The sequence below is a fragment of the Labrus mixtus genome, chromosome 7, assembly GCF_963584025.1.
Source record: "Labrus mixtus chromosome 7, fLabMix1.1, whole genome shotgun sequence".
NCBI lineage: Eukaryota > Metazoa > Chordata > Actinopteri > Labriformes > Labridae > Labrus > Labrus mixtus.
This window is the reverse complement of record NC_083618.1, coordinates 1757501-1785000: the sequence shown is the minus strand read 5'-3', so window position 1 is coordinate 1785000 and position 27500 is coordinate 1757501. Positions and strand designations below refer to the sequence as shown.

Genomic DNA, 27500 nt, shown 5'->3' with positions numbered 1-27500 from the left:
AAATGACCTCTTTTTCGAGCAAGGCCTGGCCTGGCCAATAATGTTTCACACCTCCATATACACCAGCTATTACAACACAGTATTTATCAAAACTTTACATTCAGAAAACACACATTTCTGCATAAAAAAACATGTCTTTATCCAGATAAGTCCAGAAACATGTCTCACTTAAGTATGTAAATGGAGTCTTTCAATGTCAGTACACAATTTTGTCTATGGAAAGAAAAAAATACTCTTTTGGGTTTTTCCTGTAAACCAGTCTATAGAATTTAACTTTCTAAAACATGAAATATAAAAATATCACAGGTGGTTAATCTAAAGAACAGTATTGAGAACTCATAATCAAACACACAGACTTCCACAAACTCAAACAATAAGATTTGTCTGTTGAGGGAGGGAGAGGCTGGAGAGGGAAGAAGCATCGGGAGGAAAGGGGAGAAAATGGGTCAGCTTGTTCATTTTGCTTCCCTTTATTCCACAGGGGCACCAACCGACAGGAGCTCAGCCCAAATCCACCAACAGATGTTCTAGCTCACTGTCTCTTTCAATCATGGCAGAAAGGCTCAACAGGCCACCTCATCCCTTCATCCCCTCTGCCTTTCAGGAGCTCTCTGCATCTCAGCTCTGCCTACCTCCAAACACCCAAAACAAATGTGAGAAACAAGCACTGACAAATAACTAAGAATAGATAAAGGCATGAATACATAAGCTCTGTTAGAAGCATTATATAACCGAGCAGACAAGTGTTATATATTAAATATAACACATCACTGTCTTGACAAAAAAACTTTTCTCTTTAATTTCTAATGAAGGTCTGTGTAATGCCTTCCCTAAGGCAGCTTCTCCTTTTTCTCTTTTGTCACACACACTCGAACACACACACACACACACACACACACACACACACACACACACACACACACACACACGGTATGACTGTGTGCACCATACAATCCCAACCCTCTAAAACCATGTGAGCTTTGAAAATAATGCCAAGATGTTTATTCAACTTCACACAACAGTCAGATACAGGCGCAGCTCTTTGACAACACAGCCTTGACATCTGTCAGAGAGTATATCACATAGAGCAGAGAGAGAGAGAAGGTTCTGGGCGTCTGGAGGAGGGAACAGCATTTCCTCTGCCTCCCGAACCTCAATGTGCGATAGCGAGCGGTTACCAAACATTGCTGAGCCCAGACATTGTAAAGGGATTTCTCCCCTTCGCTTCCTTAAGCAGTTTGGGATTAGAGGATGAAAAAAAAATTCCATGTGTGTGTGAGTGCAAATAGAGAGGGAAAGAGGGAGAGATTGGAGTGCAGTTGGGTAAAAAAGTGTCTCATACCCATACACACACACACACACACATATGCAATTAAAAATATATATATAAGGTTTATAGTGACAGGTCTTATCCCTCTAGACTTGTGAATGTGTGTGAGAAAGAGCGGTCAATACTTTGGAGAGCTAACCTGCACTGCACACCTGAGCTCTGTCCGCCCCATGTTCACTATTCCCTGCATGCCACATCAAAGTCTTATCAGGAGTAAACTGAACATCTCCACGAACATGGTCAAAGCAAAGTAGTGTAACTGCTCTGATTTTGCACATTTGCAGATTTCTTTTTCTTTGATTTATAGACACACCTGCATACATTATTATTATTTATTATTATTATCCACAGCATTTAGCATTTGCTAGTAACTAGTCATTAGACCTTATTTCAGGAAGGCTCAGGAGAAAACACAAAACACTGAACACTGTCTTCAAACATAAATGCAATGACTTTAAGGCTCGTAAATCTTACTGTATGATTTAAAAAAAGTATGTGAGTGCTCATGTGTGACTGGCTGATGCTTTCTCGTCTGTGCTCATGTTATTCTTGCGAAAGACAACTTGAATTGAAGATTAATGACTGATTAAATGAAGCTAATCGTGACATTTAGCTAAACATGTAAAATGATATGTCGCTGAAAAAACTGTGCATAATGAGCAAACTGTTCGAATGACCAAACTGAGTTAGTCAGTTGATGTTTGCATGGAAAGCCGAGGGCAGCGTCCTGTAGGTATTTTTTGAATAAAAGAAAACATCATTCAAACAGTGACTTTCTAAGTCAAAATCTTGATAAAAAAAAAAAATGTTCACTGATATGACAGCCCTGATGATTAAGGCATTAGATAAGCCTAGAATAGAAAAGAGAAAAAAATGGATCCTTCTCGTTTAATGAGAAAACACAGTTATAATTTTGACAACTTCAGAGCAGCAAAATGAATGAATGAAACCTTTATTGCCCCTAGGGGGAATTTGCCTTGCACAGAGAGCATAAAAAACACAATACAAACAAACATTTACAGGACAGCACATAAGAACACATAAAAACACACTAAAGCATCACATGATTTAATGAGGGAATTCAGCAAGTTAAATAAAGTGCAGAGTGCTGAGTTCGTCCTGTATAATCAGCTCTTATTAAGCAGCTGAATACTGCGCGGTACAAAGGATGTAATGCCTCTTTTAGTCCTCATCCTGGGAATTCTGTACCTGCGCCCTAAATTCAAGAGTTCATACTCTGACCAAAGGGGTGCAGAGGGTCAGCTGTGATCTTGATGGCTAAATTCAGTGTGTACCGGTCTGTCAGGAAAGAAATGCTGTACATTTGCTTCCTAATTATCTTGCTGCCTAGTTTAACAACCTTGTCCAGTTTGTTCTTATTTTCTAAGGACTGTGCTTCTCCCCAACACTGAATACAAAAGGTCAGCACACTTTCAATAAAAGTCTTGTAAAATAATTTCAGAATAGTGCTGTCAACATTAAAATTTCTTAGATGTTGACAGCTAAACTACATAACTGGAGACTTGAAGGTGTGGGTTTACAAACCCATTAGAGTCCACAGTGGCTAATTAGTGCCAACCAATAAGTAGGCCTAATTCATCTGTGATTTCTGTCTGTATTATGTTGTCGATTGCTGTCACAACTTCTTTCTACCTTCACTTAGAGTCTAACTCTCAGTAAAATGTAACAAGTTCCCATGTGTTCTCTGCATGCTGCTGAAGGTCATCCAGGGAAAAATAGGAAGTGACTAACAGAAGTCGATTTAGAAAAGGCAGGCTAAGGTTACAGAGTCCTATATTACCACGCTCCATTGACTTGAGGGATATGTCAGAGATTACAAATAAAGTAGATAATACCTTTTAAAAATGAAAATACTGAGAAACAAATAGCCTCTACAACTTTCTCAATGTGTGGGTAGAGTAACAAGACAGCAGACTGAAGCCAGAACAGATAGAAATCGATGTTGGCCAAAGCTTAAGAACTGTGAGGCCAGGCACTGTCTCAGCAAGCATCCGGTGCAAGGAGTAGAGGAAAAAAAGGAAAATATGTGACTAAGCAGTTATGGAGAGAGATTGCAAACATGACTAACAAATATCACAATTTGTATGATTTTGATAATGTGAGGATGCGTACAGACCTAAAAAACAATGTGAGCAAAGTGACACTTTGGGTGCATCTAGGCCAATCTTGCATTAGGATCTCTGAGGTCGGAGACATTAGACTGAAAATGAATGCTGAGGAAAACTTTGATGCTTTTTGCATCTTCAATGCACAAGTGGAAGTTACCGGTAGTTGCTACTTCCTGCATTGTTTGTCTCACAAATCACATAATCAGTTTTAGATTTTGGAGTCTTTACGTAATAATGACAAAAAAATCCTGAGTTTCACTAAAGTATCTCTGCCAAAATCTGACTTTTGTAAACAGAAACCAGTGAAAGTATGAGTGACTGTTCAGAAATGTGGTCCAATAGTCCTACATTGCATTATGCAGGATTACTAGTTAACCTACAGAAATATCCATTTGCTGTGCAGATGCAGTGAAGGAGACACCTGATCGGTGATCTTTTATAATGACTGAGCTCCTTTCACTCTGCGCGCTCCAAAAGGCACTAAATTAACTCTGATGTAAATCGCCGTAATTCACTTTATCCACACTGGAGATGAATGCAGAGTCTGGGACCGGAGAACGAGTGAGTCCCCGGGGAGACTTAGATATCAGCGCTGTGTAACTCTTCACCACTGCAGAGAGAAAGCGAGAGAGAGCGAGAGAGAGAGAGAGAGAGAGAGAGAGAGAGAGAGAGAGAGAGGGAGGAGAAACACAGCAGGGAGAGGTGGACCTGACCTTCCTCGGACAATCTTAGTCAACTCACACGCAAATCTGTGTAAGAACTGTGACACACACCGCCAGCAGCACTGCCACAACACCTTGCCAAGGTGTTAAGTCCCATGCAGGCAGTGAGTAATATGTTGCCATGACAACACTGTGCACTCTGCGGCAACATTTGTATCTGGAAGGAAGAGGACATATTTGAGCTGCGTACAAACTTTGCATCAGGTGATTTGCACATTTTCATCTACGTTTAAAGATAAAAAATGTATTCACTGCAGATTTTAAATTAGGCATCTAATCCTGCACGCTCTGCACTATTTCCTAGAACACTAATTTTGGTGTAACTGAACCTCAGTCAATCCGACTAAATACCTTGGGGGGGGGGGGGGGAAAGTAATTTTCTGTGTGACATTTAAAGCATATAAGCATTTTAAGAAGTTTTTACCACTTTGAAGGAATTCAAAGAAACCTGGCTAAAACCTTTAAACCAAACACTGTCAAAATGTGCAATCAAAAGTCATTTAATACTCTTAATAAATGCGATAAGGTTGACTGACGAAGCAAAACCCCTTTTTGTCAACAAGAGAGAGAGTGCATATCTGATACATCACGTGTCAAACCCTTTCTAAGATTTCTAACTTTCTCTCCCCCTCTGTGCCCTGCAAAGGCCTGAGCCCAGAATAGCATCCATTCAGGCTTCCCAGTTTTCTTCATTAACAAAAAACAAAACCTGCCATATCAAAAAAAGAGGGACAAAGATGGAGGGAAAGGAAGAAAAAGAGGGGAATACGTCCCACATGCATGGATGAAAGCACAAACTTAAAGAGCTATTGTTGATAGTGTCTCTCACATGCTGCTGATACACACATACTGCAAAACACACATACACAGCAGTCAAAGAGAATCAGTGCATGATAGTTCTTTTCTTTGGCTTGGGAGTCAACTAGTGAAGAGCTTTAGTGGAAGAGGTGCAGCCACAATTCTTTGACCGTATGCAGCCAATGAGCATTAATCATTCTTTTCCAGTTTGATTGAGGTTTGGCGGTAAACGGAAGAAGGAGGAGGAGGAGGAGCAGAAGGAGGAGGGAAGGCTATTTCTCAACCCAGAGAAAAGAGTCATCATCAGCACTGAAATCAATACTCAGGCAAGGACACATGGAGATCAGAGAGACAGAGATATTTGAGCTGGAGACGGTAACATCCGCAATCTGTACAGCTGCTGCTGAGTCCCTACCTGGTACATGTAGTTGTTAAAGTGGGTCCCATTCTGAAGGTGGATCTTCACTGTTGAGTTCATGGTAGGGGCTATACATATCAGATCCCTCAAACTCACCCCCCATAAAAAAAGAGAGAAAGAGTTGGAATAGAAAAAAAAAAAGGTTTGGTTTCTCCTGAGTGTGGCAGCGATTCCTGCGCTGCTTCCTCTGCCCTCCGCTGGGACAAACAGCACTCTGCTAGTCAGCCTGTTCTAACTACAGCCGGGTCGAGAGACAGTGAGGATGAAAGGGAGGAGAGAGAGAGAGACAGTAAGAAGAGAGATAAACAGGGTGAGGCAGAAAAAGAGGGGGAAAACAGAGAGTAAGGGATGATTTTGATCAGGGGGAACAGGAGAGAGAGAAAAAAAGGATGCAGGGAGGATGATGAGGAGGAGGAGGAGACAGGAGTTGATCAGCTGATGGAGGCAGGAAGAGGCAGGACTGCTGGGGGCTAACACCACCTGTTCTTTGATTGCTAACACACACACGCACACACACATGCGCAGGTAAATAGAAGTTAAGGCACTCAGCAGGAGTCTTTAAGTCCCATTTGGAACTAATGCCAAGAATTAGCATGAAATTAAATGCTCTATTTCTTCCTAATAAGAACTCCAGTCACTGCTTACTCAACACTATTTTCAAGAGACCCATTTTCCTGCAGCAGGACATTGTGCGTGCTGATTCTTTCTATTTATAAATGGCAGCCTGGTTCGTCCCTCCTCTCTCAGCAGGATTTCACAGTGCATGCACTTGACTGGAGTCTGAAACCGGTGTTTAGATACAGCCAAGGATATCCAGCATGATTCATATTTCTATTGTTGGTGTTGTCAGCACTACAATGGGTGTCGATTGGACTATAATTCCTGACCTCCTTTTGGTGCAAAGACACACTTAAGACCTACTACTCACCTAAATCACACCTGAGGAAGACATTTTAGACATGTCAGCGAGTTGTATTTTTAAACTGATTTCACCTTTACAAGCAATTTCTCTTTTCAAGAAGAGTTTTATTGTCTCTCTCACAGTTTAGACCAGCTTTAGCAAGTCTGAGAAAATAGCAGCCATGAGGCCATGTGTGGGTAATCTGGGACTGTAATCTTCAATATTAATGAAACCCTGAATAGTATTTTTTTTGTACATCATGGGATTTTGGGATCTTTTGGAGCCTTTCACATATTAGTCACTGACTTAGTCACGACGAGTCGAGCACTGCTCCTCGTGTTTTGTCTGTTCTTAAATCTTAAATCTGTCCCTTGCAATTTCTTTAACTACATTATCAAACTTTCTCACGTTTAACGTTTTTTATGACTGTAGTCTGTCTGCAGTGTAATGCGTTTTTTCTTTTCTGATCCTTATCAGCAGCTAATTTCAACATTAAATATGTACTGAAGCTCTACATCAGGTGTAAGTGCCTTTAATAACCCAAAGTCTATAAGTTCATCTCTTTAAGTAATATACTGTATATACATCAACCCAACTCTTAAAGGCTTTATTTGTGATTTTTTGATCCAGCAGATGTTGCCCTTGAGCACCAGCATGAAACCAAAACAACTTGCGCTGCATTGTTGTGTTAGCATGCTAATGCTAGCGATCTTTATTCTGCTCGTATCTTCACACTGCATGTAAATTTACCTGAAATGAGCGTGATCTAGAAACACAGTTAATCAGTGAGTACAGTATGTTATTCTTCTTTTCTCTAGTCCCTCAATTAAACAACTTTTATACACGAGGGGAGGAGTCAGCCGGCCGTCCTGGCGATGTAAACAAAGTGAAGATAGGACTCTGAAAACTCTGAAAACATCACAGACAGTGGGACTCGGGTGTTACACCCATTGTAGACAGTCATGACTCACAGAGTTATTTTCAGAGGATATACTTGATTTATATTACATTTAAGTGTGAAAAATCACATATTAAGCCTTTAATAGAGGTTATTGTACAAATAAAATATTTTATCAAAGCACTTCACAAAACCAGAGTTATGTAGCCTTTTGCAAAACATACAACCTAATAACAAAATAGGGATGCACCGATTTATTGGCTGAACATCAAAATGAGCCAATATTGGCCCTGTAGAAATCAACCCATCTGCAAATGATGTAGCATGCACGGATGCCAGTAGTTGGTGTGTATCTGTTGTGTCACATCATTTTAATGCTGGAAAGCTAGTATACTACATTACCTGGCTCCCCCCTACCTGTCTGAGCTCCTCCACCAGCACACTCAAACCTGCACTCTCAAGTCTGCAGATGCAAACCTCCTGTGTCCCCCCCCCCCTGCTCCCACCCTCTGGAACTATCTCCCTAAAAACATCAGAGACTCCCCCACATTCACTTCCTTCAAGAAATCCTTCAAAACTCACCTCTTCATCACCGCCTACAACCACTGACTGTCATCCTCTTCCCTCGACACTACTTCTATGTTGTATTGTTCTCTTAGTTTTTGCTTTGCTTTTTGTTTTTTCCTGTCAAAGCGTCTTTGAGTATTTAGAAAAAGCACTATATAAATCAATTTTATTATTATTATTTTTATTAACAACAGCTGGTTCACAGAAGAGCAGAAGAACCTGTTGTACAAACTCTGATTTGTTTTGATGGTCACACATGAAAGAAAATGTCAGCAGTGTGGGCGTCTTACACCGTTTCTGAGAAAGATCAGTGACAGTTTTGTAAGACATGTTCCAGAAATATTTAAAGAGGGGCGACTACTAGCTACAATTTAAATACTCTACACAATCACAATCACTAAGCTCATTTCAACTGTTCATTTGAAATGAACCGACAAGATGAATTACAAAGAAGTAATGAAAAGACCAAGGTATCAGAATCAGCAAATAAGCATAATTATTATTTTAAACATATAGGTATCAGCCCTGATTTTTCTATAAAATACAAAAAGAATGTCTGGACAGAACAGGAGGAGAATATGTCTAAGACCTGACTGTACGTATAATACACCCTAATAATCCATCCTGTGAATGAATAGAAATAGATGTATTTTAGCTTAGTTGATTTAATATCTTTCTTTAGCTGTATGTCAGTACTGTCCTCTTCCATAAGCGTTCTCTGCACTTTATTCCTTTTTAGTTTAGTGAGTCTAACACATGACTGGAGTACCTTTCCGTAGTCGCAGATAAAGTTGTCAGTGATTCCTTTTTCTGAAAGAAACACCTCAGCTTGTGATTAAGCCCAGTGAGGTAAAAGTTCTTGCAGAGTGTTTCTATGATTAAGCAATGAACAGGGTTAAAACTACTAGTGGTCATAACTCCATGCTTTAAGTTTTGTTTTTTTCTTTTTCATTTATTTAGTCTAACCCCCCTATTCTGACCCTGAGTCAGTAAGAGACGTAATAAAAATGTAACATCATAACCACTGGGAGTGACTATGCATCGATGTAGACATAAGAAAAGAAAATGGCTCCTGACGTCTGTCGCATGGCGGTCGAGCAAACAGGAGAGAAACAGAGGAGTTAGATGAATCAATTAAAACATTGAAACATCCTGAAGCTACTATAGAGACTTAGGTCAGTGAAGCCTCAGAGTTACATCCACTCAGCATTTAACACACCGGAGTAAATGGTGAGACAGAGACCCACACTGGCAGTCTGAGGTATTACACAAAATGAGGCCCAACAAAGTCAGAGCGAACAAGAGAAAAATATGATTGTTAAAAGTACGATGCACCAGATTCAGAATAGCTGTTAATTTTCCCAAATTAAAATGTGTTTACTGATTGCATTTGTAGACATTAGGGACCATGACTGAGATAAGAGAGAAGCAAGGGGGAAAGAGTGTGAATAGAAACTTGGAATTCAAATTTGGGGTATAACTTTTTATGCATGACATCATAGGAGTAAGATATAGCATAGCTTGTAATTTACTGTCAGAGAGGCTGGCAGCACTAAAAACACAAACACCCCAAAATACCACAAAGTATACATTCACATCAGGAGAACTGACAAAAAAACACCACAAACCTGACACATTTGCAGCGACGTTTTCTGTAGCGAAATTTCACAGAAGTAAGAACTCTGACTGTTTTTTATCTGACAGCCTCTCTCACACTTTTCTCTCCTCAGTCTGTCTCCTCACACGCACACACACACACGCACGCACGCACACACACACACTCTCTCTCTCTCATCATTTTTCTCCCTCTCTCCTTTTTGCTTTTCCTCTCTCTCTCTCTCTCTCTCTCTCTTCCTCTCTTTCCTCTTTTTCTCAAGCGTTGCTAATCTCAGCTGAGCCTTCCCTCGACGGAGAGCAGCCATTTTACATCATAGCATAACATGGAGCAGAGGGCACCCCCCCATCCCACCATCCCCACTGTCACATTCAGTACACAAACACAGCTAAATCCATAAATACACACGTAGTGTGAAGTGCACTGAAGAGTAATGTCTGCACAATGAATCCAAAGTATAAACACGTCTTTTAAGAAAATAAACCAAATCATCCTTTACAAATGTCAAGAGTACGTACACTGAATAGTTGTAAAAAGACTTAATACTGTATAACAAAGAACAATGAAGTATAATAATGTACACTTACTATTAACGTAACTACTGGTAACCTACTCAACTTACTTCACTTCATATTTCTTACATTGTCTTAGCTTTTTTTGTTCTTAAGATATTTGGTTAAGATATTAAATGCTCATTGTAAATGGTAAATGGATGCACTTGAGCTTTTCTAGTCATCTGACTACTCAAAGCGCTTTTAGACTTAGACATAGACTTAGACTTTCTTTATTGTCATTTAAACTTGTACTTTACAGTGCAGATAAGAACGAAATTTCGTTGCATTTGGCTCGTTGTAGTGCAGGATAAAAAACAGCAGCAAGTATTCACATAGAAAAATAAGGTGCAGATATAAATAGATATAAAAAGAAAAGCTATGAGTAAAATTACTATACAGATAAATATATTGCACGTTTGTGATGTATGTTATATTGTATTTTACAGTCCAGTGAGGTAGTCCTGTGTGGGGGTTTGAGGGGGAATGGAGGGATTCTTTTTTCGTGGTCAAAAGTCTTATGGCCTGTGGGAAGAAGCTGTTACAGAACCTGGAAGTTCTGCTTCGGAGGCTGCGGAACCTCTTCAGTCCAGCAGCGAAAACAGTCCTTGGTGGGGGTGGGAGGTGTCTCTGCTGATTTTCTGAGCCCTGGTCAGACAGCGGATTTTTGTGATCTCCTGGATGGGAGGAAGTGGAGTCTTAATGATCTTTTCCGCTGTCCTCACCACTCTCTGCAGGGACTTCCAGTCGGAGGCACTGCAGGCTCCGGACCAGACAGAGATGCAGTTTGTTATAATGCCCTCTATAGTGCCTCTGTAAAAGGTGGTGAGAATAGGAGGAGGGAGGTGTGCTCTCTTCATCCGCGCTTTTTTCACAAGAGCTCCGGTGTGAAGGGACCAGGTCAGAGTGTCTGTTGTCTGCACCCCCAGGAACTTTGTGCTGCTTACTCTCTCCACTGCTGTGCCGTTGATGAGGAGTGGTGTGTGGCTGGGCTGGCGCCTCCTGAAGTCGACGATGATCTCTTTGGTTTTATCGACGTTCAGGGCCAGGTTGTTGGTTCTGCACCAGTCAACCAGATGTTTCACCTCCTCTCTGTAGTCCATGTCGTTATTATCACGGATGAGGCCCACTACTGTTGTGTTGTCTGCGAACTTCACGATGTGGTTAGTAGTGGCCCTGGCACAGCAGTCATGGGTCATCAGGGTGAACAGCAGCGGACTCAGGACGCAGCCCTGAGGGGAGCCGGTGCTCAGGGAGATGACACTGCAGGTGTTGTTGCCCACCCGCACAGACTGGGGTCTGTTTGTGAGGAAGTCAAGCAGCCAGTTACATAGGGGGGTGCTGAAACCAAGGGGGGCCAGTTTGCTCACCAGATGCTGCGGGATGATTGTATTGAGCGCTGCATCATTGTATTGTTGCATTGATTGTATTGAACGTATTTTACACTGCAGGTCACACCTACACATTCACACCCTGATGGTAGAGGCTGCTGTGTAGTTAGACCATCAGAAGTAAATACCATTCATACACATTCATACGCCGCCGACAAAGCAGCAGGAGCAATTCGGGGTTAAGTGTCTTGACCAAGGACTCATCGTAGGGCTGGGAAATATATCGAGTCTTTAAGATATATGGATATATTTTCAAACAAGATATAGGGTAAGACAATATTGTTAATATGGATATAGTTTATGTTGCATTAAAATAACGTTACAGAGGTGCCAGTTCACCTTTTTCTTATCTCACTGATGATGACTGACTGTCTGTCCCTCTTCACCCTGCTCCTCCTCTCTCTCTCTTTTATTGTATTTAAGGAACATTTTGATTTTATAATATTACTTTTTAAATTCACAAACAGGTAGTTTATTTCTCCAAGTGTTTTCACTGTTAATAAAATACATATCGATATATATCGAGTATCGCAATTCCACTAATCAATATCAAGATATGAGTTTTGGTCCAGATCGCCCAGCCCTAACACATTGGACATGTGGCTGCAGGAGCTGGGGATTGAACCCTCGACCTTCTGGTTGAGACACGATCACTCTACCAACTGAGCCCCTTGTGTCCTTCAAAATGAGCAAACGTGATAGATACATTTTGTCGAGCTGATTTATCAGACCAGGAGTACAGTATTTGTTTTACCATTTTTGACCTATACCATAGACAAAGAGAAACACCTAATCTTCTCACCTGAGCCGCTAACGGCAGCAGTATTTATAGTACTGAAGCTTGATCGTCTGACGGTCTTTTTCCGCACATCATACATTTGAGATGTTTGCTACTCTCGAGTAAGCAACAATTTGAATATAGTCCTTACGTACAAGAATGTAATGTGTATTTGTTAATTACCGGGCAGAGCTTTACTTTGAAGAAATGACTCTGTGTCAGAATCACAAAAGTTAGTACAAGTCATCCTCACTGAATTTAATGGCAAACTGTTGAGTAGCTGTTTAGGTATCATATTAAAAATGTAAACCTCTCTGCTTGAGAAAAAGTAAAAGTTTAAGGGGTGCTGGTTTAACTCAATCATAGAGACAGTAGACCATATACAGAGGCTATACACTCCAAGCCTCGACCCCACTCTCTCCTCTCCATACTTCCTGTTGCTCCTCAGCTGGTCCTATCAACAATGGCAAAGAAAGCCAATAATATATAATAATAATGATGATGATGATGATGATAAAAGTTTCGAGTTTGTAGTCTTTGTAGGTTTTTAGACCAGACCTAAGGAGGTGAAGAGTGCCATCCTTGGAGCTAAGCCACAAGTAGCAGATCCTAAAAAGATGCACCTACATGGGGAATGCAGCCTGGTTGTAGCCTGAAATATAAAATTCAGGGAAGGAGGACTTCAAGTCTTCAATTGGACATGTCACTCAAATGGCAGCTGCAAAAATCAGGACAAAAGTGGAATATTAAACCTTTATATATGATGCTCTTTCTCTTCTGCTCTCCAGACACGATGACCAATATGGAGAAGATTTTTCTGTCCTCCTAGGTTACCTCCTTCCTCATCTTCTCCTTCTATTTGCTCCTCCTCATTTGTTTTTTTTTTACAGTCTCCTCTGTCAACTCCTCCCTTCTGGCCCAGTCTAAAGCACCTGTGTCAGCTCGGCCTCTCTCCTGCTGTCCTCATCACTCAGCTTTACCTCCCTCCATCTTTACTTCACTGTGTCCTCATCCTGCTCCTGGGCAGCCCAGAGGGAGGCCTATTACTGCCAAGAAACAACAGTAATGGTTTGAAATACACGTTTATATCTGAACTCTACATGCAGCTCCAACTAGCCTCAACTTTCCTTTCTGTAATGGGAAAGCGTTCTTCCTTTTCTTTCCATGTAAAGATGCTAAATTCTTAAAACCCTTTTTCTAGTTAATCGTGCTGTATATTCAGAATAAAAAGAAACAAGTGTACAGAGCTTAACCGAGTTCTTTTCTGGTCAAGTCTTTCTGATTACACCCCTGCTATAAACAAACACACCACCTTGTTCACAGAAAAACACACACACCAACACACATATCCCCCGGAGTCCACACAAACACACACACTCGGCCCATCCCAGCTGCTCTGCTTTGCAGATGAAAGTGTATCTTGGTTGTGTTGGAAAGCAGGAGATGAATCAAACACGGCAGCATTAATATTAATCTACATACTCAGAGTAAATAAACTGCTCCAAGGGTTCATCCAGCATAATTTTCAATAATCTCTTCTCTTCCCAATCCTTCCTGGAGCTAAAAATGGCTGAGAGAGTAATGAGTAGCTGAGGTGTTTTTTTGTTTGTGTGTGTGTTTGTGTGTGTGTGTGTGTGTGTGTGTGTGTGTGTGTGTGTGTGTGTGTGCGTGCGTGTGTGTGTGTGTGTGTGTGCGTGTATGTGTGTGTGTGTGTGTGTGTGTGTGTGTGTGTGTTTGTGTGTGTGTGTGCGTGTGTGTGCGTGTGTGTGTGTGTGTGTGTATGTGTGTGTATGTGTGTGTGTGGGTGTGTGGGTGTGTGGGTGTGTGTGTGTGTGTGTGGGTGTGCAGAGGTCAGGGACGTTGCTCTTGCCCTTCACAGAGTGCAAACTGCAGTGGCAGGATGTAACTCTACACCACTGTGTGTGTGTGTGTGTGTGTGTGTGTGTGTGTGTGTGTGTGTGTCTACAGTTAGTCTACAGTAACAAAAACTGTAATGACAGAGACACGACATGCACCTCTCACTGTGCCTGAACGTGAGGCGTCACACTGCTGTCCTGTCCTTCATCTACAACCTGAGTCCTGCTCAGACTGAAAAACCACATTCAAAAATAACATGGTGTGTTCTAATGTTGATTATGAGTTAAACCTCAGTATCAGCAGCAATGTCTTCTTCTTCATTCTACTAAGTTCAAAGATTGGAGTGTCCACTTGTCACTTGGTTTGTAAGTTGTGTGCTTTCGGCCAACAGGTCAAATTTGATTTCTGAACCATCAGGAGCCCCTCTCACGCTTGAACTGCACTCCTGAACATTTCCAGACATTGTCCCAGTGGGCTGCATGTGTTAATGCAAACGGATGAATCTGTTCAACCCAACTTTTTTCTGCCAGTCCCCCAACAGTGAAATGTCTGAGTGAAGTCAGGGTGAGCTTGTGTGAACAACGCAGCAGGTAGTAATCTGGAACATACACCTGGTGTGAGTGCGCGGGCTGAAAATGTCATTTATAGTTTATCTGCTTTATACTACTATAGGCCCTATTTATTGCTCACCTCAGTTGATTGTATCATGTTCTCTATTATTGTATTATTGTGTTTTGGCTTGTTAAAATGTGTAAAAATAAAAACCCATTCTTTATCTTGACCTTTCACCTCACAAATATATTCAGTTAATCATCAGCTCTAAGCAGAAAGGTGTACCATATTTGAAGTTCAGGGCTATCTGAGAAATCTAATGTAAAAGAAGTACAAATAGGGACTGAAGGGCGGACCACCAAAAACATTGGACCTAATTGATCTACTCTAGGAAGACTTTTTTTTTGTTTTAAGTTTTAGTTTACACATTTTAAAATTATGTTCTTAAATGTCTATTCAGAAGATAAATAAAATTGTATTTTTAAAGATACATTACATTTTCACACTTCAATATAATATAAATCAAGTATATCCTCTGAAAATAACTCTGTGAGTCATGACTGTCTACAATGGGTGTAACACCCGAGTCCCACTGTCTGTGATGTTTTCAGAGTTTTCAGAGTCCTATCTTCACTTTGTTTACATCGCCAGGACGGCCGGCTGACTCCTCCCCTCGTGTATAAAAGTTGTTTAATTGAGGGACTAGAGAAAAGAAGAATAACATACTGTACTCACTGCTTAACTGTGTTTCTAGATCACGCTCATTTCAGGTAAATTTACATGCAGTGTGAAGATACGAGCAGAATAAAGATCGCTAGCATTAGCATGCTAACACAACAATGCAGCGCGAGTTGTTTTGGTTTCATGCTGGTGCTCAAGGGCAACATCTGCTGGATCAAAAAAATCGCATATAAAGCCTTTAATGCTTGTTTACATGCATTATGTGGTGATTGGACATTTCTGTGTATTTTTCCTTGTTTGGTGCTTGTGTTTTTTTTCTTTCAGAGGCTGGGTGTGGCTTATCGGCTGCTGGAGCTCTCTGCAATCACTCACCTGTTCGTCATCTGTAATCACCGGCTGCAGCATTTATACCCTGGTTCAACTCTCCCAAGATGCCAGATTATTTCTGCCTACACCGTGGTAGATCGGCTTTTCAGTATCAGTAGACTTTTTTGTGCTTTGGATTACCTGTCACTCATTATTCCCTTGTCTTCTTTTTCCCCCAGTGCCTCCAACCAACGAGCTCCAGCGCCTCACCACCCAGCCTCTCATTCAAGCCTCACCAGCCTTCACCAGCCTCACTTCAATAAATACCCCTTTACCCACCACCCTGTTTTCCGGTCTTGCTTTTGGGTCCACTTAAAAACCTTTAAGATTAGTCACATTAGTACACATTAGTCACATAACGACGAATCTCAGTCAATATATAAACTTTCAAATAAAAAAAAGGTGTTAAAAAGTGTTAAAAATAAGACTTCTCTTGTTTGGACTCACTACTGCCTTATTATGTAAAAAATCCCTGACTGGAGCATAAACATGCCCTATCAGTGAAAACAAGGTTTACTTTTCCAAACCACACTGGTCTGAATGGTGTCTTTTTAAGTGCTGCGTGCTCCCACTACATTTTTCATAAAACAATTTTTACTTTCATGTCATGAATTATTAAGGCATAAAAATGTAAGATGGCTATAAGAGGTGACTGTGAGAAATGCAACACTGTGATATTGTGTCCACTAAAGAGCAGGTAAGGAGAATGAAAGAGACACAGCAGCAGTACAGGTAAAAATCAAACTGAGCTCTACTTTAGTAAATGTATACATTTCATCAAAAATAGAATTAAGTGTACTACACAAGTTTGTGTAAAACTTATAAGTATAATGCTCCATAAGTTGCATGATACCTGTTCGTGGTTGGTATAAATTCATGTCTGTCTCTCTGCCCACTGCACCTTATCACTCATTGATCCTCCTGTGGGTTCTTTCTTATTTTACATTTTCTTCCAGACAGTGAAACTTATGAAACTGCTCATTCACTGCTGTAGCCTCTGGGAGTGTCAGAGTGCGATGGTGGCAGGAGGAGAAAAAAAGGGAGTGAGACAGAGAGAGGCGCACGGTGTAAGCACGAAAAAGACCTCTCTATACTCTCACGCAGGATCTTAAAATACTCAGCTTTTTTTTTTTTTTTTTACATAGCTAACACACAGACACACTCGCACACTCTCCAGAAGTATTCTCTCTCTTCTGAGTCTGAGGTATAAATAGATGTTAAACCTATATAGCAGGTTTTATATGCTCTGAGCTATATGTTTGCTTATCAGGTATAGGTGAGTGATACAAAAAACATCAAATACAAGTGCCATATGCTGACACACAACCAAAAGAAGCCAAACGACTTGCTAGGAACAGCTTTTGACCATTAACACACACAAAAATCGGGCAGCACACAGTTCTTTACAAATGATCCCCCTCTAATCTCGTCCGCACTGTGATGGCCATGGTATGACGATCTACAGCCCTATGTGTGTGTGTTAGTTGATGTGTGTGCGCGTGTACATGTATGTGACTGTGTGTTAGCATATCCATCACAAGGCCACGGATGATTTATTTATGAAATGTGATTTTTCTTCTTGCTCCAGCTTTCAAGCCTTGTAACTCAAACTTATTCACTAGCTCTCTCGCTCTCTCTCTCTCTGTGACACACACTCTTGTATGCATCCACACACACACACACACACACACACACACGCACACACACACACACACACACACACACACACACACACACACACACACACACACACACACACACACAGTGGTCATTCTCAATCCTGCTTTGCTGTCACACTGCTGTACAGTATTTGCTCTACCCAGAAATGATTTTGTTTATTTTGGGATATGAGGATTTAAATCCTGTGTGTGTAATATGCACATGGTCTGGGGGAATGAGATCATTTTGGAGTGTGTGCTTGTGCGCACATTGTGTTTGTGTGAGGGTAAAAATGTGTGTTTAATCCCTTGCAAACTACCATTTCTTCTACTTATGACTCATACAGTGGCAGTTCGTTTTCATAGACAATATACAGGCGCTTTTCAAGTCAAGGTGTGTGTTCTCCTATTTTTACACTAACAACCATCCTGAATTGCGTCAGTTGTGAGGCTATAGTTAAGAAATTGCTGCATGTTCTGGTTCCTGCAATGTCAACTTTCTATAGTGTGTGATTCAAGGCCAGTGTGTGGAAAAAACAGAGGAGAGAGGAGGAAATATTCATGTGAGTGGGTGTGGCACAGATTGCGTGAGTAACTTCTCTGCCACTTCTTGTGTGTGTCTTTGTGCGTTTCTTTGTGTGTATGTGTGTGTGTGTGTGTGTGTGTGGGTCCGTGAAGTGAAGCCAGTCACACTTAGTGACTGAGTGAGCTCATCTGTTCTGGGGGTCTATAAATATTGTAGATGCCATGTGCCTGCAGTGAACCTTTTCAGCCAGCTACTGTATGATGTCATCCTGGCACACCTCTACCACACACACACACACACACACACACACACACACACACACACACACACACACACACACACATAAACGCACTACATAGGGCTACACACATCTGTGCTGCCAAAGTCTAATATCCATGGCAACGCTGGGGTGTGGTAGATAGGGATGCAGAGCCCACGGCTGTTTAATGATCCAGCAGCTCACAAACTAACATCAAAAAAACTTGTAGATTCCTTCTCCCAACAGCATGCAGTCAGGAGCTTTATTTCCTACATTCCTACATTTTTTTCTGTTTTTTTTATCTCAATCATATACCCCTTCATTTAAAAGTTTTCTTTATGTCTCCTTAACCATCTTCTATTCCTTTGTGGATTTCTGTTAGCTTTGTAAAATATTAACCTGAGCTCTTTCCCTGAAGTTCATTTGAGGAGATGGGAGATGAGTATGAGAGAACAGTATAGGCCAGAAAGAAACGAGAAAAATATGCAATAACATATTACAATATACTGCATCAAATTGTTCAATGCTGCAATCATGATATTGGTGTTTGATGACAAAGACAAAAGGTGCATATTGACAGTTTTTCTTACTCATGTCTTACACAATACCTGTATTTGCAACATGTTTCTTCTGACTCCAAATTTTTTATTTTTTTACCCTAAAATTGGGACCAATTAATCTGAGTGTAGCTGATAATTTGATCTGATAGCATCAAAATTAGAGCCCGACCGATTAATCGGTCAGCCAATAATAACATATCCAGCGACCATCGGTATCAGCGGTATTAGATTTATTCACCTGTCGAATAGCATTTCATTTGTGTGTCATTGCATTACACTAGCAGTTCTCTTTCAGGCTGTCGCCAGCAGAGGGCGCTATTTGGATTACAACAAGCATTATCACTCCCCGGGGTGTAAAGCGTTGATCGACGTAAATTGCGCAGTTATTTCCAGTTGAGTGACCATCTTCTCTTTGTTTGATATCTATCTGATAACTGCACAGTGAATGTGTATATCTATATCTATCTATCTATCTATATACAGATGGAAGAAAGATATCGGCTGATGTCATATAGGAATTTTTTTTTCTTCCCAAAATCGATATCGGTATCAGCCCCCAAAATCTCAAATCTCGAACTCTGTGAAGCTGCTTTGGAAAAAAAAAGAACACAATGAAGAAGTATTGAGTGACGTCCTAGTTGCTGGGTAACCAGGTGAACTTTTGGTTACAGGACATGAAGGATGTGTCCTCCACATTCTAACATCCTTAAAAGCCTCATTCGGTCTCTTTTATTGGCCATCCATCACTGGGCTGTACTTCATGTAATGTTTCATGGTTGAAATTGCTACTACATAAAATATAGTTCTGTGTCTTATAATATGTTTGTAGGTTTGGCGGCTACATCTATTTCTAATGTTTCCTCATCGTTTTTCTCTTACTCTAGAATTTCTTTTTTTGTTGCGATTTAAGATCTATTGTCTGTCATATTTTTCTCCAGCTCCTCCTCACCTGTTCCCTCCTCAGTCCGGCTTCAATTTCTCTTATCTCTTATTTTGAGCCATTTCACAATAATTAGCATGCAGCGTTTGACCAACTCAAAATTAAAGAGTTTAATATTGCACAACTTTTGAAATGAAAAACAAATACAGATAGAGAAGAGTCAGAAAACTTTAAATTGTGAAAACATTTTTTTACAATCAAGACTTCATTAACATTTTAAGATTAGCTCTCTCCTCTAACTTTGTCTAAAGCCCCTGTGAGGAGTTTGAGATGTTGCCTGTTGTGGACCAAGCGTAAAATCTTGGTTATTAGCTGATTTATTTCCCAGTACATCTTTAGGTGGTGCTGTTTTAAAAACAAAAAACTCATCTGTCTTTTTTTGAGCATTCAAACATTTAACTCACTGAGAAGTTTTTGTTGTCGAAAATATAAATAAACATATATGACAATATTACTTTTAGTCATTTTCATAACCAGCACTAACTATATACCTTGTGAGCTTTTTTTAAAAAAAAGAACAGAACAACATGGTTCCTGGTGACAGGGTCTTTATGATTGTGATTCAATTTTGTACTTTTGGGAGTACATGACTCCTCTACAGATTAATTTTTTTATCTGCCCGGGCCTAGGCGGGGTGACAAAGTAAACATGATGAACATTAGAGATCTCTTTCTTTACTTGCATCTTTCTGTTTGCGCCCCCCCACCCCACCCCAATCAAAACTTTCATCCTCCCCATCCCATTGAACAGAACTGGGGATTCCACCACACAGTCCTGCAGCCAGACCCACTAACACACTGAGCCGCTCTGCTTTGGCAGCCGATGACACACAACAATCAAGGTTGAGAGACTGCACATGCCAACAGATACACACACATAGGCATGCAAACACGCACGCACCCACCCACGCACGCACGCAGACACACACACTCACACAAATATCCTCTACAGAAATAAACTGAGGTAAAATGCAAAAAAAAAAAAAACATTATCTTTTGCATGTCTACCTTAGTAGGATTTCAGTGTATAGAATTTATCATGTGTTAAAAATATGCATACACATGCACACACGTGCACACACACACATCAACATACGGAGTTGCTGACAGTTGGCGCCCCATGGGACAGAAGGTGTCAGGAAGTCAACACTATCCCCTCCCTCTCCCTTCCTTTGTTTCCATGGAGACTAAATCTACAGGGCTTGGAGAGGTTAGGAAGAGAGAAAACCCTGAGTCTGCACGTGAACACAAGTACACACACACACACACACACACACACACACACTGGCACAAACACATACTGTATACAGACCGAGTGACTGCCACACAGAGATGTGAGCTTAGTTAAAGGACAGACAGACGGCCTGCAGGATGTTATATATATGCAGTTTGTGTTTGTGCGTGTGTGCAGGTGATTGTGGGACACATTGGCGCTGTGCCCTCAGGTTGAGGGGGAACACTGAGGGGACGGACATTTATTCCGTTGGGTCAGCATTAAACAAGCGCCAATTGGATTTGTGGTGTATTCCCACAGGGGTGTTGTCTTCATGTATGTGTATACGTGTGAACCATATAGACTCTGAACATGCACTGCAGGTCTGAAAGGTCATGTATGACAAGGAGGAAACAGGGATAAAAATAACCTGACGCCATATATAGATTATCTGCAGTTTAGTAATAAAAGCGCATTATTTGACATTGCTAACAAATCTGCTCTGAATGCTTTGTTTATAATAATTAAAATATGGAGTATACTCCTGCTGCAGATCTGTGGAGGCATTCCCCCGGGTGTGTCAGCTCAAGTGCTCTAAATCAGCCCGAGTGGAAGGATTTAAGCAGCTGTTTATGGACGTTTGCCAATCAAAAGCAAGTGCAGTCGTGCTGCATTAACTGTCAATCTGTAACCAGCTGTGAAGATGGATGGCTTGTTTAAACAGCAGAAATATTAAGCTGACATTATGGATCAAAACCATACACTACCCTTATATAATACACATTTGATCACATGAAAAAATCATTAAAAAAACAATCTTAAAGGTCTCCATTTCAAATAATATCACTTGATGTATCTTTCTTTCTGGATTCTTTAATTATAACTCCAGACTCACTCTTCAATATGTTGGAGCTGTTTATGAGCAGGGAGGTTTAATTAGTGAATCGGGCCGCCATGGAAACGGTATGGAGGGATAACAAGAGAGGGATTTTAAAATGAAGGCGAAAAAAATGTATTCATCTACAAAAATATAGCTGTGTGTGTGTGTGTGTGTGTGTGTGTGTGTGTGTGTGTGTGTGAGTGTGAGTGTGGGGCACATGCTCCAATGCACCCATCACCCTAGCAGCAAGTCCAGGGTTAACCTGGACCAATTAAAACACATATCTGTGTGTGTGTGTGTGTGTGTGTGTGTGTGTGTGTGTGTGTGTGTGTGTGTGTGTGTGTGTGTGTGTGTGTGTGTGTGTGTGTGTGTGTGTGTGTGTGTTTGCGTTGACGCTATCTTCAGGCTGCCCTAAAGCGAGAAAAAGAAGAAAAGACATTTCTGACACAAGATACTGACATGCCACCACTGGCTGAGAGAAGGAGACGAGGATAGAGGAAATGGGGGATCAGATAAAAAGGAAGGAAAAAAATGAACAGATCAGAGGGACAAAAGGATGTGAGTGAAACACGAGAGGCACAGGATGGAGAGGAACATCGGAGGACAGCAGCGGAAGTGAAGGGGAGGGAGCTGGGGAGGAAGAGAGATGAGGAGGTTCATATGACCTTTATGTAATTCAACTGCAGGCGTCTCTGTCCATCGCTCAATCACACTTTTCTTTATTCTCTCTCTTATTGGCGAGAGGACACACACAGTGGCTGCAATTAAGATTTTAATTTATTTTTTATCTTTCTCCTATGAACATTCCAAAAAGGTGTCATCTCACAGCTGTCACATCTTGAAATTAAAAAGTGCACTTTTTCAAGGTGTATTTTTTATGCCAGACTTTAAAAATGTAATATGAGTTTCATCGTTTAAAACACAGCTTCCTCTCTAAATGGAGCAAGCAAGGACAACTCCAGAATTTGCTAGTTTTTTCTCTCCATGAAGATGATGGTTCATGCACATGGGATTGATAGTGTTGTAAACAGTCAAACCATACCACACTAACAGAAAAATATTTCCTCTTTCTCATGTTGAAAACTGAAAACATAACAATAGCTCATAACAATTTTTACCAAGTGCAATTAATATGTTAAACAACAATTAGCTATTTGTTGCTCTTTTTGCACTTGAATTGCACATTTCAGTGTTTCCCCTAGGTTTAAAGCGTTGGAGGGGTGGGGACAAGCCGACATGCCGACACAAACACTTGAAGGAATCTTGGTGTTCATGTGTTACTTTTAATGACAGCTGTCCTTTTCTATCGGAAAGGTATCCTTAAATGACTTCTTTCCCTGATTTCTGACTCTATCCACTATCCTATCTCTACAATAAAGGAACAAAAAGCCCAAAAGTAAATCTTAATTTTTTTTTTTTTAACTTGACCTTCAGGGGGGGGGGGGGGGGCGGGCCGCCCCCCTAATATAATGGTAGGGGAAACACTGCATTTGCACACCTCCACTTTGTACTTAAATAACTTGAATTTCCATTCTGGTACGGGCTCTTGACTGATTTTATTGCGCTGTTTTTATATTTTGCTGTGTTGTCTGATTTTTTTAATTCGTTTTGGTCCATGTTTTATGGTGATGTTGTCCTTGTGTTTCTTGTCTTCTGTGTGCTCCTGTTGCAATGCAAATTTCCCCTTGTGGGACAATAAAAAAATCTGAATCTGAATCTGAACAATGTTGACTAATAATAAAAAACCTGTGTTTCTGTGTCGATGAACAACATACAGACCCTCCCACCTTACTAGTCTTTTGATAATGGACCTGGTCACAATCACACAGCAAAATGTGTATTTCTCTCTCATAACTGATGATAGCAAAATCCTGCACATGTATACACTGTAATGTGCACTTGCATTAAATAAAGTCTTAACTGAGAGCTATGAATGAGCGCTCTCTAAAAGGCTGCAGACCAATTTTTATTTGCAAGAAAATTACACATCATGTTCAGCCCTTCAAAACGCTCTTATTGTACATTTTGAAAAGCTAATTGAAAATCCACCAGGCAAAATGTAGCACTGTAATATAAAATACTTCATACTTGAACTGGTGGAAGAACACTTTATGTTCTAGTATTTATGATGATGATTTTTAAGGCTGTGATGATACACTCAGCTCCTCAGCTAGCCATGGCTAAAACTGTGCATTTTAACAAAATACATTTCCATGATTTTTTATTGTGTACCACCCTACTAATTGCTACAATTCCAGTAATAGTAAATCAAGCAAACCAGAATTTAGTGACTGTGTGTGTAAGTCTGAGGTCCAGATTTCTTCTATGGTCATTTCCACTTCTACATAACCCTCCGCCGTGATGGCTGCTGCTCTTTGTCTGTGTACCTTGAAGAGTTATATCCTCACGTTTTAGAATTGCGAGATCTCCTGGCAAAGGATCTTGTCAGAATTCTTTTTAATAAATTGCATCTCAACACTGTCCCTCCGTGTACTCCTGTCATGTGTTATAACAAACAGGCAGGATGTTGTTTACAGCTGCCTCATTAGAGTTATCCACTTCCATGACATTTCCAATTGAAATGGTCCCAAACATTTCGGTATTTATATATACTTCTATTCTTCTAGGATTCAACAAAGTGCATTTATTGAGTTTTAAATCAAACTGAAGATGTTAAAAAAAAACAACCTAATCCATGTTTATGAGTTTTAGGTCTAACAATTCACAGACAGACAGAGTGGGTGAGAGTTAGAAGGAGTAAATGGAGGGACTATTGAAGTGTGGAATTGAGGGCATGAAGAGATGGTGCAGGGCAGACGGGAACAGAGAGAGTGAGAGAGAGAGAGAGAGAGAGAGAGAGAGCATCTAAGTGTGAATGATGTCCTCCTTGCACTGGGGCAGGCCACGTCACAGCCCCCATTATTCTAATGGGGCACCACGATGCTTACTGACCTTCATCATCCACGGACAGAGCTGGCCATGGAGATGACAGCATATGTGTGTGTTAGTATCACTTATTCATACCATTACATTATCGAGCAGCAGTGCAGGCTGTTAGCGATGTAATTAGATGTAACTACATGGACTTTAATATGCAATCACATAGCGAATGTGAGAAACAATACTAAGTTGCACAAACATACAAGCATGTTGAAGCATGCTCTCATATAAACACAATCAAATGTTCTCAGGCTACACTAAGACTCACCAGACGTCCAAGTTTAATGAGCTGATTAAGGTCAATTCACTGCACACACGCAATTGCTTAAGGACATAAACACACACATACACTTCCAGTGGATGTAATAAACCCACAAAATAAAACAACATTTTCCAAATACATCAAGTTTCAATCAATCACAATCTTCCACAAGCATCAAAAACATACACAGAGTAATGTGTGGGTTTGTGCCCCCCATCTGATTCCCCAGCAGCCCTGCATCCACCTCACGCTGTCAGAGCTGCAGTGAGTACAGTGAACCAGCGGAGGAGATGTGAAGCAATATCTGACAGAACGATAGCTAGCTAATAGACCTCTCAACACACACGCTTAAAGCCATCAGCACTGATAAGACCGAGAGCAAGGCAAGCCTGAGAGATAGTCAGCGAGAAAGACAAAAAAAAACATAGCAGAGGGAGGGGAGCGAGACTTTGAAGAGAGAGAACAGATCAGAGTGTCAGCAACATTAATGTGGATACTGGATCTTCACTGTGTATTCCTGGAGTAATTTCAAACAACAGCTTCTTGTGCTTACGGAAAACAGGGAGGTGCAAAAAACACATTAAACTAAAAGATGAAGAAGTGAAGAGGCAGAAAAACTTTAACCAACAAATACAGAGAAACGTTGACAGAGCTTGCATGTGTGTGGGAAACTGTGCACACAAATGTAAGTATCTGCGGCAGCCCACGTGTCTGTGAATGGAGCTGGAAGTAAATGAATAACAGACTGCAGCTAAGAACTGAGGCGTGGTGTAGGTGGTGCTGATTAAACGAAATGTGGACTAATAACAAGACAAGACAATCGGAGAGCTTTCTGACGCACCACACATATCTTCAGTATAAGTGAACCCATGCAATTTAAATTAGCAGCAGACAGGGAATAATGTATTTATCTATTTACCTATTGTCATAACACAGCGTGTTTGAGTCAGGCCAGATACCATTTGGAGCAGTTTAACATGATCTCACTTCATCAGGACATTTTTGTAAGACACTTCAGATTCCAAGTCTTTTTTTTTTGTGTGTGTGTGTGTCTGTGGAGCGACAAGATCTGCGAGACGGTAGCTGGGTGACAACAGCCCGTTTGTGTGCAAGTCTGATTGTGTGTGTGTGTGTGTGTATGTGAAACTCCCGCTGTTTTTCTACAGTGTGCTTTCGCAATGCTGCAATGCAATTCTAATTCACAGACTGGGATACCAACATTACGCTGTTGAGGAATCAGTATAAATGTACAACGATGTACGGCGCAGTTTCAGAATGATCGCACTCTTAAGAAGCAAGTGGTGAGTAAAACAAGTTAAAGGGATACTTCACCCATTTGCATTAATCTTTGTATCATTAGAAACCTGGTAGTATTTTTGAATGGTCGTGCATCCCGCCCTCATTTTCCCCTGAGATGGGAAATCTTTGTATTTCTGAGTCTGAAAAGGAGCTTCCAGTGATGCAAAATTAAAATTTTGGCACTGACCGCCGCTAGCCGCCGCTAGCCGCCGCCAGTGCGGCACACTGTGGATTTATTGCTGCTGGCTATATCGCTGACCATCATTCTGCTCAGAAATACTTTCCATATTGGCCATATATATTTTTTTACAGCTTAATCACATCTATTACGTATATAGAGGCCAGAAAAATATCAATGATAAAAGCATTTTTCCATAATTGGAAAAATGTCACTCACAAATGTACATTTAAGATTTAAATACTGACATTGGTTCACATAAATGATTAAACATACACAGATTGAAACATGAGGGGGGGAACTGAGCCTATTCAGTGTATGTTTATGCACATAGAGATATAGGCCTCACATGAGTCATTATCTATAAACAGCAATACGTGCTACAAATGTGTCCTTCTCTCAAATCCAGCATTTCACTTGCACTGCCATGCTCTCTTAAATCTGTGTGTGTGTGTGTGTGTGTGTGTGTGTGTGTGTGTGTGTGTGTGTGTGTGTGTGTGTGTGTGTGTGTGTAGGCTATGTGTGTGAGAGCGCTGGTGTTATTGACAGTCAGCAGCAGGGGGTGTGTGCTATGTTGTGAGACACTGACAAGCTGTATTTCATGGAGCAGATGAAGCATTTTGAAGTTCTGTAAATCCCTTTAAGGGTCCAGCCGGGGACTTAGCCTCTGATGCTGCTGCCTCTGCTGTGACTGCTTGGGTCTATTGCTTGAAAGAAAAAACCTGGGGTCTAAAGAATGCTGTCCCTTCTACAGAGTGTGGGTTTGTATGATATATGTTTTTTTTCTGCAAAAGGATTGAGTGCAAGTATTGTCCTTTGTTTTCCTATGCACTTGTGGTTGGTTAGGTTTTTTTTCTCTCTCTATTATTACACTTGATGGGTGAGAAGCTGAAATGTTCTGCTGTGTTTAAGGATATTTGGACATTGGACAAGTTGTAGCATTTTATGACCTCAAGACTAAGCAGCAAACAAAAAACACTATGGAGAGCAAATGTTTTGAGGGAAATGGAGTAATAATTCATCAGAGACGACATACTGTAGGCCTGTTTGATGACTCGTTATAGCTACTTTCCAACAACATCTTAGCTAAAGTTAGCATTTCACCATTTACTCGCTAACATTAAAAATTGGCTGCAAGACTTTGCCTTTCTTTTCATATGATGTGATACTTCCAAACATTCAAGTTATTGTTAGCACTCAGTCACTGCCTAGCTTACAGTAAAAATACCTGG

The 27500-nt window shown here is 40.8% G+C and overlaps 1 protein-coding gene and 1 long non-coding RNA gene across 4 annotated transcripts in view; one reads left to right on the top strand and one right to left on the bottom strand.

Moving 5' to 3' along the window:
* ppfia4 (PTPRF interacting protein alpha 4) overlaps positions 1-27500 on the bottom strand; it is a 62621-nt gene that overhangs the window by 22801 nt on the left and 12320 nt on the right. The window contains exon 1 of one of the 3 annotated variants that reach the window (XM_061042019.1): positions 5395-5725. The exons of the other annotated variants lie outside the window; for them this stretch is intronic. Within the exon in view, the coding sequence (XP_060898002.1) occupies positions 5395-5457 (63 nt within the window). The 5' untranslated portion in view covers positions 5458-5725. Of the gene's footprint in view, positions 1-5394; positions 5726-27500 lie in introns of those variants that run through there. 3 annotated transcript variants of the gene reach the window in all.
* LOC132977442 (uncharacterized) lies at positions 12691-15833 on the top strand. The gene is made up of 2 exons (XR_009673822.1): positions 12691-15647; positions 15734-15833. It is a non-coding gene; the product is annotated as an uncharacterized LOC132977442 (long non-coding RNA).